Source organism: Oncorhynchus clarkii, chromosome 16 (genome assembly GCF_045791955.1).
Source record: "Oncorhynchus clarkii lewisi isolate Uvic-CL-2024 chromosome 16, UVic_Ocla_1.0, whole genome shotgun sequence".
Classification (NCBI taxonomy): Eukaryota; Metazoa; Chordata; class Actinopteri; order Salmoniformes; family Salmonidae; genus Oncorhynchus; species Oncorhynchus clarkii.
In genome coordinates, this window is record NC_092162.1 from 64,930,893 (window position 1) to 64,945,157 (window position 14,265).

Below are 14,265 nucleotides of genomic sequence, written 5' to 3' on the forward strand. Positions count from 1 at the left end.
ACTGTAACAATGTATTTGAGACAAGTGCTCATTGTGCAAATGTATTTGTTTTCAATAAACATAGAGACTAAATATACAGTGGGGCAAAAAATATTTAGTCAGCTACCAATTGTGCAAGTTCTCCCACTTAAAAAGATGAGTGAGGCCTGTAATTTTCATCATAGGTGCACTTCAACTATGACAGACAAAATGAGGGGGAAAAAATCCAGAAAATCACATTGTAGGATTTTTTATAAATTTATTTGCAAATTATGGTGGAAAATAAGTATTTGGTCACCTACAAACAAGCAAGATTTCTCGCTCTCACAGACCTGTAACTTCTTCTTTAAGAGGCTCCTCTGTCCTCCACTCGTTACCTGTATTAATGGCACCTGTTTGAACTTGTTATCAGTATAAAAGACACCTGTCCACAACCTCAAACAGTCACACTCCAAACTCTACTATGGCCAAGACCAAAGAGCTGTCAAAGGACACCAGAAACAAAATTGTAGACCTGCACCAGGCTGGGAAGACTGAATCTGCAACAGGTAAGCAGCTTGGTTTGAAGAAATCAACTGTGGGAGCAATTATTAGGAAATGGAAGACATACAAGACCGCAAGATCTCACCCTGTGAGGTCAAAATGATCACAAGAATGGTGAGCAAAAATCCCAGAACCACACGGGGGGACCTAGTGAATGACCTGCAGAGAGCTGGGACCAAAGTAACAAAGCCTACCATCAGTAACACACTACGCCGCCAGGGACTCAAATCCTGCAGACGTGTCCCCCTGCTTAAGCCAGTACATGTCCAGGCCCGTCTGAAGTTTGCTAGAAAGCATTTGGATGATCCAGAAGAAGATTGGGAGAATGTCAGATGAAACCAAAATATAACTTTGGTAAAAACTCAACTCATCGTGTTTGGAGGACAAAGAATGCTGAGTTGCATCCAAAGAACACCATACCTACTGTGAAGCATGGTGGTGGAAACATCATGCTTTGGGGCTGTTTTTCTGCAAAGGGACCAGGACGACTGATCCGTGTAAAGGAAAGAATGAATGGGGCCATGTATCGTGAGATTTTGAGTGAAAACCTCCTTCCATCAGCAAGGGCATTGAAGATGAAACGTGACTGGGTCTTTCAGCATGACAATGATCCCAAACACACCGCCCGGGCAACGAAGGAGTGGCTTCGTAAGAAGCATTTAAAGGTCCTGGAGTGGCCTAGCCAGTCTCCAGATCTCAACCCCATAGACAATCTTTGGAGGGAGTTGAAAGTCCGTGTTGCCCAGCAGCAGCCCCAAAACATCAATGCTCTAGAGGAGATCTGCATGGAGGAATGGGCCCAAATACCAGCAACAGTGTGTGAAAACCTTGTGAAGATTAACAGAAAAAGTTTTTTTTTACCTTTATTTAACTAGGCAAGTCAGTTAAGAACAAATTCTTATTTTCAATGACGGCCTAGTGGGTTAACTGCCTGTTCAGGGGCAGAACGACAGATTTGTACCTTGTCAGCTCGGGGATATGAACTTGCAACCTTTCGGTTACTAGCCCAACTCTCTAACCACTAGGCTACCCCTTGCCCTCTGTCATTGCCAACAAAGGGTATATAACAAAGTATTGAGATAAACTTTTGTTATTGACCAAATACTTATTTTCCACCATGATGTATTTAGTATTTAGTCAGCCACCATGATACCTATGATGAAAATTACAGGTCTCTCTCATATTTTTAAGTGGGAGAACTTGCACAATTGGTGGCTGACTAAATGCTTTTTTGCCCCACTGTAGTTGACATGTTGCCAACCACGTCTGTTTTGCCCCATTGTTGTGCACGTGTCAGTTTTGTTGATAAACAACCAACCTGTCTATGTCCATCAAGAATGTGTTCTGGCTGGGATGGGTATGTCCATGTGACAAGTGCATCCAAATAAGCGATGAATATAGACGCTCAAATACTTGTGTTGCATATGTTTGATTCTATAAATGATAGTCAATAACTACTAGTACACTTTAGGAACTGAGTGAAGTGTTCTCTACAACTGTTTGACAACCAATTAAAATAACCAAAGAGTAATTGAACTTTGACCAAAAGTAAAACATCAACTATTTTCCTGCCAATCAGTAATCTGACCCTGAGCTGAGATTGGTGCCAAACCACTCACTGATAAACTATCTGCTTCAGTTTTTCTGGGTAAATCATCTGACATTGGTTGGTCCTTGTTTTGCATTCAAAAATTCTGTCCGTTATGGTAGACCTGGTAGACCGGCAATGAATTATTTTCTTACTAGCTGACGGCTACTTTGACGTAAAATGTACTTACTATGCCTGTGATATGTGTTTGTCCAACCTAGCTGTCTTAAGATGAATGCAGTATCTGTAAGTCACTCTGGATAAGAGCGTCTGTTTATTGACAAAAATGTGAGTTAGAACAAACTAGCTTGTAAGTGAGCAGGGAGACGTTTCACCTGCCGTTGAAACATAACCTCAGAATCTCTACTAGAGGAAAGAATCACCCTCTCAGCTGACGATCTGATCTGTAACAGCTAACCTCCAGGCCTCAATGCCAGTCAACCCAATGTGATCTGTAACAGCTAACCTCCAGGCCTCAATGCCAGTCAACCCAATGTGATCTGTAACAGCTAGCCTCCATGCCAGTCAACCCAATGTGATCTGTAACAGCTGGCCTCCATGCCAGTCAACCTAATGTGATCTGTAACATTTAACCTCCAGGCTTCAATGCCAGTCAACCCAATGTGATCTGTAACAGCTGGCCTCCATGCCAGTCAACCCAATGTGATCTGTAACATTTAACCTCCAGGCTTCAATGCCAGTCAACCCAATGTGATCTGTAACAGCTGGCCTCCATGCCAGTCAACCCAATGTGATCTGTAACAGCTGGCCTCCATGCCAGTCAACCCAATGTGATCTGTAACAGATAACCTCCAGGCTTCCACGCCAGTCAACCCAATGTGATCTGCAACAGCTAACCTCCAGGCTTCAATGCCAGTCAACCCAATGTGATCTGTAATAGCTGGCCTCCCTGCCAGTCAACCCAATGTGATCTGTAACAGCTGGCCTCCATGCCAGTCAACCCAATGTGATCTGTAACAGCTAACCTCCAGGCTTCAATGCCAGTCAACCCAATGTGATCTGTAACAGCTAACCTCCAGGCTTCAATGCCAGTCAACCCAATGTGATCTGTAACAGCTGGCCTCCATGCCAGTCAACCCAATGTGATCTGTAACAGCTAACCTCCAGGCTTCAATGCCAGTCAACCCAATGTGATCTGTAACAGCTAACCTCCAGGCTTCAATGCCAGTCAACCCAATGTGATCTGTAACAGCTAACCTCCAGGCTTCAATGCCAGTCAACCCAATGTGATCTGTAACAGCTAACCTCCAGGCTTCAATGCCAGTCAACCCAATGTGATCTGTAACTGCTAACCTCCAGGCTTCAATGCCAGTCAACCCAATGTGATCTGTAACAGCTGGCCTCCATGCCAGTCAATCCAATGTGATCTGGGGTCTGCCCCATCACTATTGGGTGTCTATGGCTTCCTGCTCTGGGGATGTCTTGGGGTATCTGAGGTGCTGGGAGGGGGGCAGCTGTCCCTCTCAGATACAGTTTGGGACTGAAGGCCGACCTGCTCTAGACTCCAGACAGAAATAGCCCAGAGCTCAGAGGGCACTGGCTAAACATAGCCAACCAACTTTAGCATGCTGGAGCCCTGGCTTAATATGGCAGCTGCACTTCACTGACAAACTGGGCATTTGTCATTAAAACCGGTTTGAACTGCATTAACTATCCCATCGCCTCCCCTTACAGTGGTGACCATGGTTTGAGTTGAATTAGTGGGTAATGTACTGCTGCTGTTCGCTAATGCCTACAGGCTCCGAGGTTCATACCTATCAATTTCTGTGAAAATACTTTTCTGGATTAATAAAGTGATGTGAGCTTGAATGAACCTCTTGATCATAAAATGACTTTTCCCACCTGTTCACAGTGGAAGCACAGAACCATGAACCGGGTTACCAGGTAACAAGGTGGGATTCTAAGTGTCTGCCAGTTGAAAATATGGGATAAAACGTAAATCCTTTTGGATTCAAATGAACAATTAAACCGGAGATGTTCCAAATGGTAATTGTTGAAAGTTGGTTCGACAATTTCAAATGTATTCACAAAGACAGAATCTTTTTATTGAAGTAAGTTTTATTGCCATTTTGTTATTTTGAATAGGGCGAGTGGATTTTTAGCACAGAATCACAGTGGTATTAAGCATGAATCCCTTCATAAATTGTGAGGGACAAGGTTGATGGAACACTTGGGATGTCAACATAGGTTTACAGTCATCTCTTTATCACTATTCTATGTTATGAATGGAAGACTGATGTTAAATCTTACATGATACAGAGTACAATAACAGTTAGATGAAGTCAACAGTGTTACTATATCTTTTTTCAAGACAGTATCCTTTGCCAAAGTACTCAGTGGATGATGAAATGCCATTTTTTCAGGCTTGATTGTACCCTTCTTTCCAGGCCTTTGTGTAGGATTTGTGAAAACAAAACTCAAAATGACATTGTAGAAAAGGAGAGGGGATGAGGAAGAGAGATAGCTGTGTAGGGGAGAGTTGTGGCCCCATTTGCACTACTATCTGTTCACTGTCAATCATACAGCAGATGCCATAAGAACTATTCAACTGTCAACTGTCGCAACAAGTGTTTCTTTACAGCTTTGCATAGTTGGTTAGCGTTAGTCTTTATCAGCTAATGATGGATATTTCCGTTTAATGTACTGTATACAATCATTACAGTACAACATATTCCATGGTAACTATGGTAATTGGTCTGTATAGTTTATGAAAATAAACAGAACATTTTAAAAGACTTCATGTAGATTTTAAAATAAACAAATCATATTCAGCAACGGGGAATGAGTATTTTTTCATATCTATTACATTTTTGACCATTTTGTATGATATGGAATAGATCCACAAAGCTTTCATTATCAATTCAACATTTCCCCTTTGTGAGTCATACTTTGGATTAAAGATACTGTCAAGAATAATTTGGCAGAGCGCAAAAGATGACACCATACATATGATTTTGCTTATGTATATTTCATTTCGATTTTCTACATTTAATGACTACATTTAAATGTTTCACCTTTTGACCAACCCAGGCTATAATCTAGGAGTATTATAAGGAAGGCCAATGTAAAAAACGTTGTTCAAATAGATTCTTAACTTTAACATTTATTTGACCATAGCCTTGCTATAAAACTTCCTTGTGTCCTCATCCTTACATATGTCCATAGACCAACAGTATGAAAGGCGCATTTAGTTCTAGCACTACATTTAGGAGGGAATGTTTGTTCTGTCTCAAGGTTTCATAACCAACAACCAAACTCACCACTTTTACCATGTGGTTTTCAATTTTGAAAGGTGGGAGAGCATTAGAGCATTTTCTATACGCCAGGTTTAGTGTAGGAGGACCATGGCAGATAGTCAATAGGCATATACAGAAAGAGAGTTTAGTTTTCTTGTCAAATTCTGTAATATCTGCCACAAAAGAGGACCTTTTAATCTTAATGATTATTATTTTGATTTTATTTTTTTACAAATGAGAGCACACTGCTTCGAAGTAGAGAACATAAATTACACTTGAAGCCAGACGTGAAATATGTTGAAAATGATGAAATCCCAAGTAAAAAAATATTCCAAAATCTTTTAATTCTTAATCAAATGAATCCTCCTGTGTTGTGTGGACCAAATTAGAAGGTCTTTCTGAGAAATATTAACGTTTAACTGAGCTCTGGGTGGTCTGAGGGAAATACTGTAATTAAACACACACAAATAATCTATTAGGCTACTTAACACTGGAGCACTTGATATTTGAAACCAAAAATCCCTTCTGTGTGTTATGAATCACACAAGCCTTTAGAGGAGTACTGCATCGCAGCATCTCAATGGCGCATGCTCTTCCCCTTAGAAATCTTCATCAAAATTACATACTGCATCAAACTCTTTCAAATATAACACACAAGATATTCAATATATTTTTTTATACTGTATGTATAAGCAAAATAAAAGCCTTCACAAAATAAAATCTCTGATTTATTTTACAATATGTAAAACAAAACAAAAATTGTTATTCTAACACGATTTTTTTTTAAAGTGCTAGCGAGATATTTTACAATGTGCAAATGTAGTTTTTAGCATTGCATTATTTAATATATTTTACATTCTAATGATCTTTTCAATATCGAAATAAATCATATGTTATCCATATCATGGTAAATGGCAGAATTTCCATTTGGTTATCTTCAAGACTGTTCCTCAGTGGACCAGGTAAGAATATGGCTAGTCAGAGTTGACATATGGGCTCTAGATTTAAGACAAACAACATAAGGCAATGATCTACGTGTCCAGCTCCTGTACGGCTGCAACATTAATACTGTGTGTGTGTAATACTCAGAGTTAAACTCACAATATAACACCTTACAGTTAGTTACTCATCACCCTGTTCCAGTCACTGGCAAATGGCACAGCAGCTACTTGTTGTGGCAATGTTGTAGTTAGATCCAAATACTGTCCTCCTACATGCTGCAGAGATGTACTTGTCTTCGTAACAATAGGTTGGTTGAAATATGAGGTAAATCCTTAAATCCTTACCACTTGGCCAAGTGATCATTTTGCAAGTTAATGCCAGAGGAAGTATCGGATCATTTGTTTTTAATGGCCATTACGAGCAATATATCAGCCAGTCACCTTTTTGAATTAGAGAAGAGTGATCTTAGATCTTACAGAACAGTTCAATTTAGTGATTATTGTTGATTAAAAAATATATATCTGTAGACACACTTATCAATGAAAATGTTTCAAGGCATCTAAACTGCTTCATGAGTAAGAGCTGCATTGTTTGCTTTCAAGATGTTCCCAAACATCAGACAGTTAAATCGGAAGACACAATATATATAAGACTGATCTAGGCAAATAAAAATAGATAGTGTATATGGCAACCAAAACCATTCTCTATCAATAACAAGAGAATGACAAGTATGCTCCATTTTGGCACTGAATCAATCTTTAGTTTATGTCTAAAGTTCTGAGGACTATTGTCACCATGAAAGACACATTACACAAGCTCAACGATCAAAGATGGTCATTTTGAGTTTGGCAACTACATAACTTCAGGGGCCTAAAGAAGCCAGAATATTGAAGTCAATTGGAAAAAAATCTGTATTTTATGTATCAACTCAGCCAAACCGACAAACTGTAGTGTATTATACAGTATATGATATAATATCAATTGAACAAATGCTTTTAATTATATATTCATATATCAAATCAAACTTTATTTGTCACATGTGCCGAAAACAACAGGTGTAGTAGACCTTACCCTGAAATGCTTACTCTCAATGTGTAATACATATATTTTCATGTATCAAATTAGCCAAATAGATTTTTATGCAAGATATCTTATAAAGGAGAACTACACCGGTTGATACACAAACCCTCCATACCACATGATTGGTCTTGCAGTAATGTGTAATATCAAGGAATTCCATATCAGTCTTAAAGATAGCCTGTAAAAATTCTGCCATACTGGGTGAGGTGGTGGGCTACACATTGGTAGACTATGGCTCTGGCCTGATGGAGTCACAGACAGGGAGGGACAGTTTGGGTATCAGATCACCCCCCCTCCCCCCAAAGACTATACGGCACCTGTTTATAGAATGGACCAATCAGGACATTGATTATCAACATCCCAGGTGAAGATTATCGACTGTCCAATAGACCGTTGTGAATTGATTTTGTATAGGTGTAGAGAACCGTCTGTGTACATTATCTGCATCCTCTAATTAATTGCACATAATTACCAGGTGATTCCTTTTTGATTGTGTCATTAACCCAAATGAATACATCAATTATTACATAAATTATCATCTGGTCTTTAGAGTGTTGTCAAAGGCTTTCCCGTAGGCTATAGCCTACATACCACTTTCAAAGATGATAACCTTGTTGTCTTCTGTGCTGGCAGAGAGGGAGGCCAGGCTCTTTATGTCAGTATCAGGCGCCATGTATTCAAGGTGATGGGGACCCCATTGTGGTTTGGTCAGCTTCTCCCAACGCTGAAGGAGGAGAAAACATGTTCCTTTAAGACATGGAGACCCATACTAATCAAACTGCTGTATTACTCATTCTGATGGGTGAGAATGAAATTAAAATGGAAAGCTATATTAAAAGAGTAGGCTACATGCTGTCAACTGTCAACTGAGGTTTCCACGTTCCCATTTTCCCTTAACTATTTACACTTTCGTATGTTATGCATTTTATTTTTGTCACGGCTTATACAGTAAATTCCTTTCCACCCTCCCTAACTCGATGCTAAGTCTTTATCATTATTTTCATCATCTAATAGAAATATTAATGTTGACCAATGTTTCAAAAAGAGCATTCAACTGTGTTGAGTGTTCCACAGGTTTTGTGAGGGCATGTGTGTTACAGTGAGGGAAAAAAGTATTTGATCCCCTGCTGATTTTGTACGTTTGCCCACTGACAAAGAAATGATCAGTCTATAATTTTAATGGTATGTTTATTTGAACAGTGAGAGACAGAATAACAACAACAAAATCCAGAAAAACGCATGTCAAAAATGTTATAAATTGATTTGCATTTTAATGAGGGAAATAAGTATTTGACCCCCTCTCAACAGAAAGATTTCTGGCTCCCAGGTGTCTTTTATACAGGTAACGAGCTGAGATTAGGAGCACACTCTTAAAGGGAGTGCTCCTAGTCTCAGTTTGTTACCTGTATAAAAGACACCTGTCCACAGAAGCAATCAATCAATCAGATTCCAAACTCTCCACCATGGCCAAGACCATTGAGCTCTCCAGGGATGTCAGGGACAAGATTGTAGACCTACACAAGGCTGGAATGGGCTATAAGACCATTGCCAAGCAGCTTGGTGAGAAGGTGACAACAGTTGGTGCAATTATTCGCAAATGGAAGAAACACAAAAGAACTGTCAATCTCCCTCGGCCTGGGGCTCCATGCAAGATCTCACCTCGTGGAGTTGCAATGATCATGAGAACGGTGAGGAATCAGCCCAGAACTACACGGGAGGATCTTGTCAATGATCTCAAGGCAGCTGGGACCATAGTCACCAAGAAAACAATTGGTAACACACTATGCCGTGAAGGACTGAAATCCTGCAGCGCCCGCAAGGTCCCCCTGCTCAAGAAACCACATATACATGCCCATCTGAAATTTGCCAATGAACATCTGAATGATTCAGAGGACAACTGGGTGAAAGTGTTGTGGTCAGATGAGACCAAAATGGAGCTCTTTGGCATCAACTCAACTTGCCGTGTTTGGAGGAGAAGGAATGCTGCCTATGACCCCAAGAACACCATCCCCACCGTAAAACATGGAGGTGGAAATATTATGCTTTGGGGATGTTTTTCTGCTAAGGGGACAGGACAACTTCACCGCATCAAAGGGACGATGGACGGGGCCATGTATCGTCAAATCTTGGGTGAGAACCTCCTTCTCTCAGCCAGGGCATTGAAAATGGGTCGTGGATGGGTATTCCAGCATGACAATGACCCAAAACACACGGCCAAGGCAACAAAGGAGTGGCTCAAGAAGAAGCACATTAAGGTCCTGGAGTGGCCTAGCCAGTCTCCAGACCTTAATCCCATAGAAAATCTGTGGAGGGAGCTGAAGGTTTGAGTTGCCAAACGTCAGCCTCGAAACCTTAATGACTTGGAGAAGATCTGCAAAGAGGAGTGGGACAAAATCCCTCCTGAGATGTGTGGAAACCTGGTGGCCAACTACAAGAAACGTCTGACGTCTGTGATTGCCAACAAGGGTTTTGCCACAAAGTACTAAGTCATGTTTTGCAGAGGGGTCAAATACTTATTTCGCTCATTAAAATGCATATCAATGTATAACATTTTTGACATGCGTTTTTCTGGATTTTTTTCGTTGTTATTCTGTCTCTCACTGTTCAAATAAACCTACCTTCAAAATTATAGACGGATCATTTCTTTGTCAGTGGGCAAACGTACCAAATCAACAGGGGATCAAATAATTTTTTCCCTCACTGTAAGTGCCTTGCCCAAGGGCACGATACATTTTTCACCTTGGCGGCTCGGTTATTCAAACCAGCGACCTTTCGGTTACTGGCCCAACCCTCTAACTGCTAGGCTAGCTGCCACCCATGTTGGTAAGGAGCACAGTATGATATTGATACTGACCTCCTTGAAGGTTCCCGTGGCCCTGCAGAGCTTGTACAACACGCTGACAGGGATACAGAGCATGGACATCAGAGCCATGCACCAACCAATCACCTCACCCCACCATGGGTACACATACGTATTGTTGTAGGTAAGAGGCTTGTAGTTGAACAGGTGAAATAGGAAGATACCCTTTGGAAGGACAAAAAAAACATGATTATTTTACCAGGCACAATTAGGCACAAATTTACAATGACAGGCTATGTAGTCATGACTAGAGGTATGTATGTAGTCATGACTAGAGGTATGTATGTAGTCATGACTAGAGGTGTGTATGTAGTCATGACTAGAGGTGTGTATACAGTGGTGTCTGGAAAAGTGTGTATTATCTAATTTGACAAACATTTCTCAAACGGCCCGAAGGAAAGCTGCCCTGTGTGAAAAATTCTATGAGAGACAGTGAACACAATGAATGACCTAAAATGATCAATTGGTCTTTCACAGTCAGGACAACCCAAGCTGTACTGTGCAAGTAGGCTAATAATGAGCCAACATTTTTTGTTGTTGTAGAAAAACGTTTTTTTGACAGTTTTTACTTCATATCTGAAGGTAAAATTATGACTTACATTCTGCTACAGGCAGTTAGATTAGGTCTTCAGGCGGAAATTGAGAACAAAGGGATGCAGCAGGTTATTGTTTTTTGTCCATTTCTTTTTTTTTGTTGTTTTTTTTACCCCTTTTTCTCCCCAATTTCGTGGTATCCAATTGTTGTAGTAGCTACTATCTTGTCTCATTGCTACAACTCCCGTACGGGCTCGGGAGAGACGTACACAACCCAACCAGCTGCTTCTTAACACAGCGCGCATCCTAACCCAGAAGCCAGCAGCACCAATGTGTCGGAGGCTACACCGTGCACCTGGCAGCGCGCACTGCGCCCGGCCCGCCATAGGAGTCGCGCGATGAGACAAGGAGATCGCTACCGACCAATCCCGGACGACGCTAGGCCAATTGTGCGTCGCCCCACGGACCTCCCGGTCGCGGCCGGTTACGACAGAGCCTGGGCGCGAACCCAGGGACTCTGATGGCACAGCTGGCGCTGCAGTACAGCGCCCTTAACCACTGCGCCACCCGGGAGGCCCTAAATTGGATGTTCTAAGTCCATCACAATGCTCTAACCACATCAGGAGAACACTTTGGAGGTCTGGGAAAAATCTAAGTCGTTTAGATTTTTTTGTGTAGTTACCCTTTAATCCTAATATGCATGCACCTAGCACTGTTGTTTAGTTAGAGGTGTTTTTGTAACACATATGAGATGGATTTTGCAAAACAAATGGCAACTGGATTGATGAAAATAATCCTGATATCATTCTGACACGTAGACATAGACCACTTTGTAGTTAACATTTAATAGAGAAGGTTTTTGGGAAAACCTTTCCATCTAGCAGATGTTCCTTAATTATTTGGAACGTGCATGTTTTACTTCATATTATGAGTCATGTCTTACTTTGCTTCAAAGTAGCCTATAGCTAAAATCCCACCAATTGTGGAGGTATTATTTAATAAAGACTTCCTCATATGCTTTCTCCTGTTCTATTGGTTTTCTTTCAACTGTATTTGATCCTAATCAAATGAGCAACCTATGATCGTTGTTGCATCTTTAGATCTCCCCTCTATCTAACAGATACTTCCATCTCTGTCCATGAAATCGCGCGCATTTTAGAACTGTATATTCCCGCAGATTGCATTTTTGGAACATTTGCCCGAAGGCCTACTGCCGTGTGCACGTTGCTGTGCCTAAAATGTGAAAAAATAATACTTGACCAACATTTTAAGCTAGACATTCTGATGTGTTCCATCGGCCTTATTAAATGATACGGTGTTCACCTCCACTTCCCCATTTTGCTACGCATCGTGGGGATTAAGACTTGAGTGTACACGATGCCCACTGAACTATAAGTGGGTATACGGCGTATACTTGCGTACGCCCTCCACTACACCACTGTGTGTGTATAGTATTGTACATCACTTACCATGCAAACACATGGAGTAATAAACGACCAGCACCACTTCATCCAAGGAAAAGGCCGGTAACCAATCATACGAGCAATGTCATCCATGAACCTGTCAGCACCTGTACACACAGAATGGCACGGTTAGAGACTCGAGATGTCTAAGAATGGACGACAAGCACAACTACAAATACTGGTATACGGTATATACCATGTGTATCCTGTACATACGACTAATAAAACTTGTATTTACTCTTTATAGGACGGTAATACATCAATTGTCACAAAAGTGAATGTTTCTTACCGTAGACCCAGCTGACAACTATGCATTCCCAGAATGCTTGCCATAACAGGGTCATACCGCTGGCGGAGTAATAATCAAAAAGCTGGAAGACATACATCCCTCCCTGTTGGCACACATGAGAAATAATGAATCATTGTGAATCATTTGTGATTACTATCTGATATGGATGTTACACAATATGGAATCAGCACCCGTCAAACGGTAGTGGCTTACCTGTGTAACCATGGAGAGATCTATAATAAAGCACATTAAACAGCAGATTGCCACAGAGATTTCACGCTTATAGCGCATGTAATACTTTCCAGGAAAGAGATCTAGAATCCCAGTTACAAAACCTTCCACTCCAACAAACTGTGGATAGAAGAGGAGAAAACACAAATATAATTGTACTCAGTAAGCTTCCCACTGGGCACAGACATCAGTTCAACGTCTAGTTTTGATTTACATTGGGGTTGAGTTGTCAACTGATGTGAATTCAACACAACATGTCATTGGATTTAGGTACAAAGTTAAGTGAAAAATACTAGGAAATGCTCTTTTGATGTCACGTTGATTACTTTGTACAAATCAAATGAGTTTTCCACATTGATTCAATGCCATATCATTGATTTGTTGGGGGGGGGGGGGGGTTGAAAAGAGGTAGAAACACTGTTGATACAACCAGGGTGGATTGAGAGTAATCTGGTCCAGATACTTTAAGTTTGTAACAAATGGCAACCATTTAAGTGTTGTGTCCAGTAGTGTAAAGTTGCTCCTACCTGACTGTCAAGACCCAGTACGAGCAGCATAAAGAAGAAGAGAGCAGCCCAGACCGGGGGCATTGGCATCAGAGTCACAGCTTTAGGATACGCAATAAAGGCCAAGCCAGGACCTGTAGAAGAGAAGTAGGGATGAGAGACTCAACCCTACAGCTCAGACTAAGCCCTTAACACAGACACACTCTACACACATACGTACAGTACAGCAAAGAGGGAGAAGGAGATAGAGAGATAGAAAGAGAGAAAGAGAGGCACCTGAGTGAGGTGCTATTGTGCAAAAGCTGGATGTGACAATGTTGGCTGCCTTTTTGTCTCCTGTCTAATTCTATTGTTGTGTTGTTGTGCATTCTGTCAACGCAACAGTAGTGCGGCTTTAGTTGTTAAATACGTCATTGCAGTAGCTAGATATAATGATAATTTCAGTGTCTAACAACAATGTGCATTGTATAACGTCATGCTTTCTAGCTTTTTTTTGTATATTGTTAGTGAGGTACTTTCAAAAGAATCAATGATGCTCATGCCTTATGATGCTCAAACAAATGTTTTATTAATGCATATGAATAAGTAGGAGCTATTGTAACATTAATTTAAGCCAGGTGAGCGTCACACGGCTGAATGTGCTGACTACTGTAAATACTTGGTAGTGTATAGTCAACCAAGTTTAAATAGCAGATTTAAACTTGTGTAGCCTTAACTATGGTAGTAAAAGTAAAACAGTTGCACTACCTATAAAAACGCATCTATAATAGCGACCTCACAAACTTAAGGTCATGGTACATATTTGCATTATAAAGAGATTTTCGCTGTACTCCGCTTGTACTTGGTTGTAACCATAATTTAGATTGTAGTTTATAGACACACTGCACTGAAGTAGCAAAGAGAGAGGTGGTCAATATTTGCTTTACAGTTACAACTGCTTCAACTATACAAATTTCACTAGATAAATGATAATTTGAGTTGTGTCATTATAAA

The 14,265-nt window shown here is 40.8% G+C and overlaps 1 protein-coding gene across 1 annotated transcript in view; it reads right to left on the reverse strand.

The window, feature by feature from the left end:
* Nucleotides 1-4,171: 4,171 nt before the first annotated feature.
* Nucleotides 4,172-14,265, reverse strand: part of LOC139368924 (solute carrier family 6 member 8) — a 29,032-nt gene continuing 18,938 nt past the window's right edge. The window contains exons 8-13 of the mRNA XM_071108424.1: nt 13,294-13,406; nt 12,749-12,886; nt 12,536-12,638; nt 12,253-12,353; nt 10,244-10,414; nt 4,172-8,113 (exon numbers count right to left, since the gene is read on the reverse strand). Of these exons, the coding sequence (XP_070964525.1) occupies nt 7,973-8,113; nt 10,244-10,414; nt 12,253-12,353; nt 12,536-12,638; nt 12,749-12,886; nt 13,294-13,406 (767 nt within the window). The 3' untranslated portion in view covers nt 4,172-7,972. The remainder of the gene's footprint in view (nt 8,114-10,243; nt 10,415-12,252; nt 12,354-12,535; nt 12,639-12,748; nt 12,887-13,293; nt 13,407-14,265) is intronic.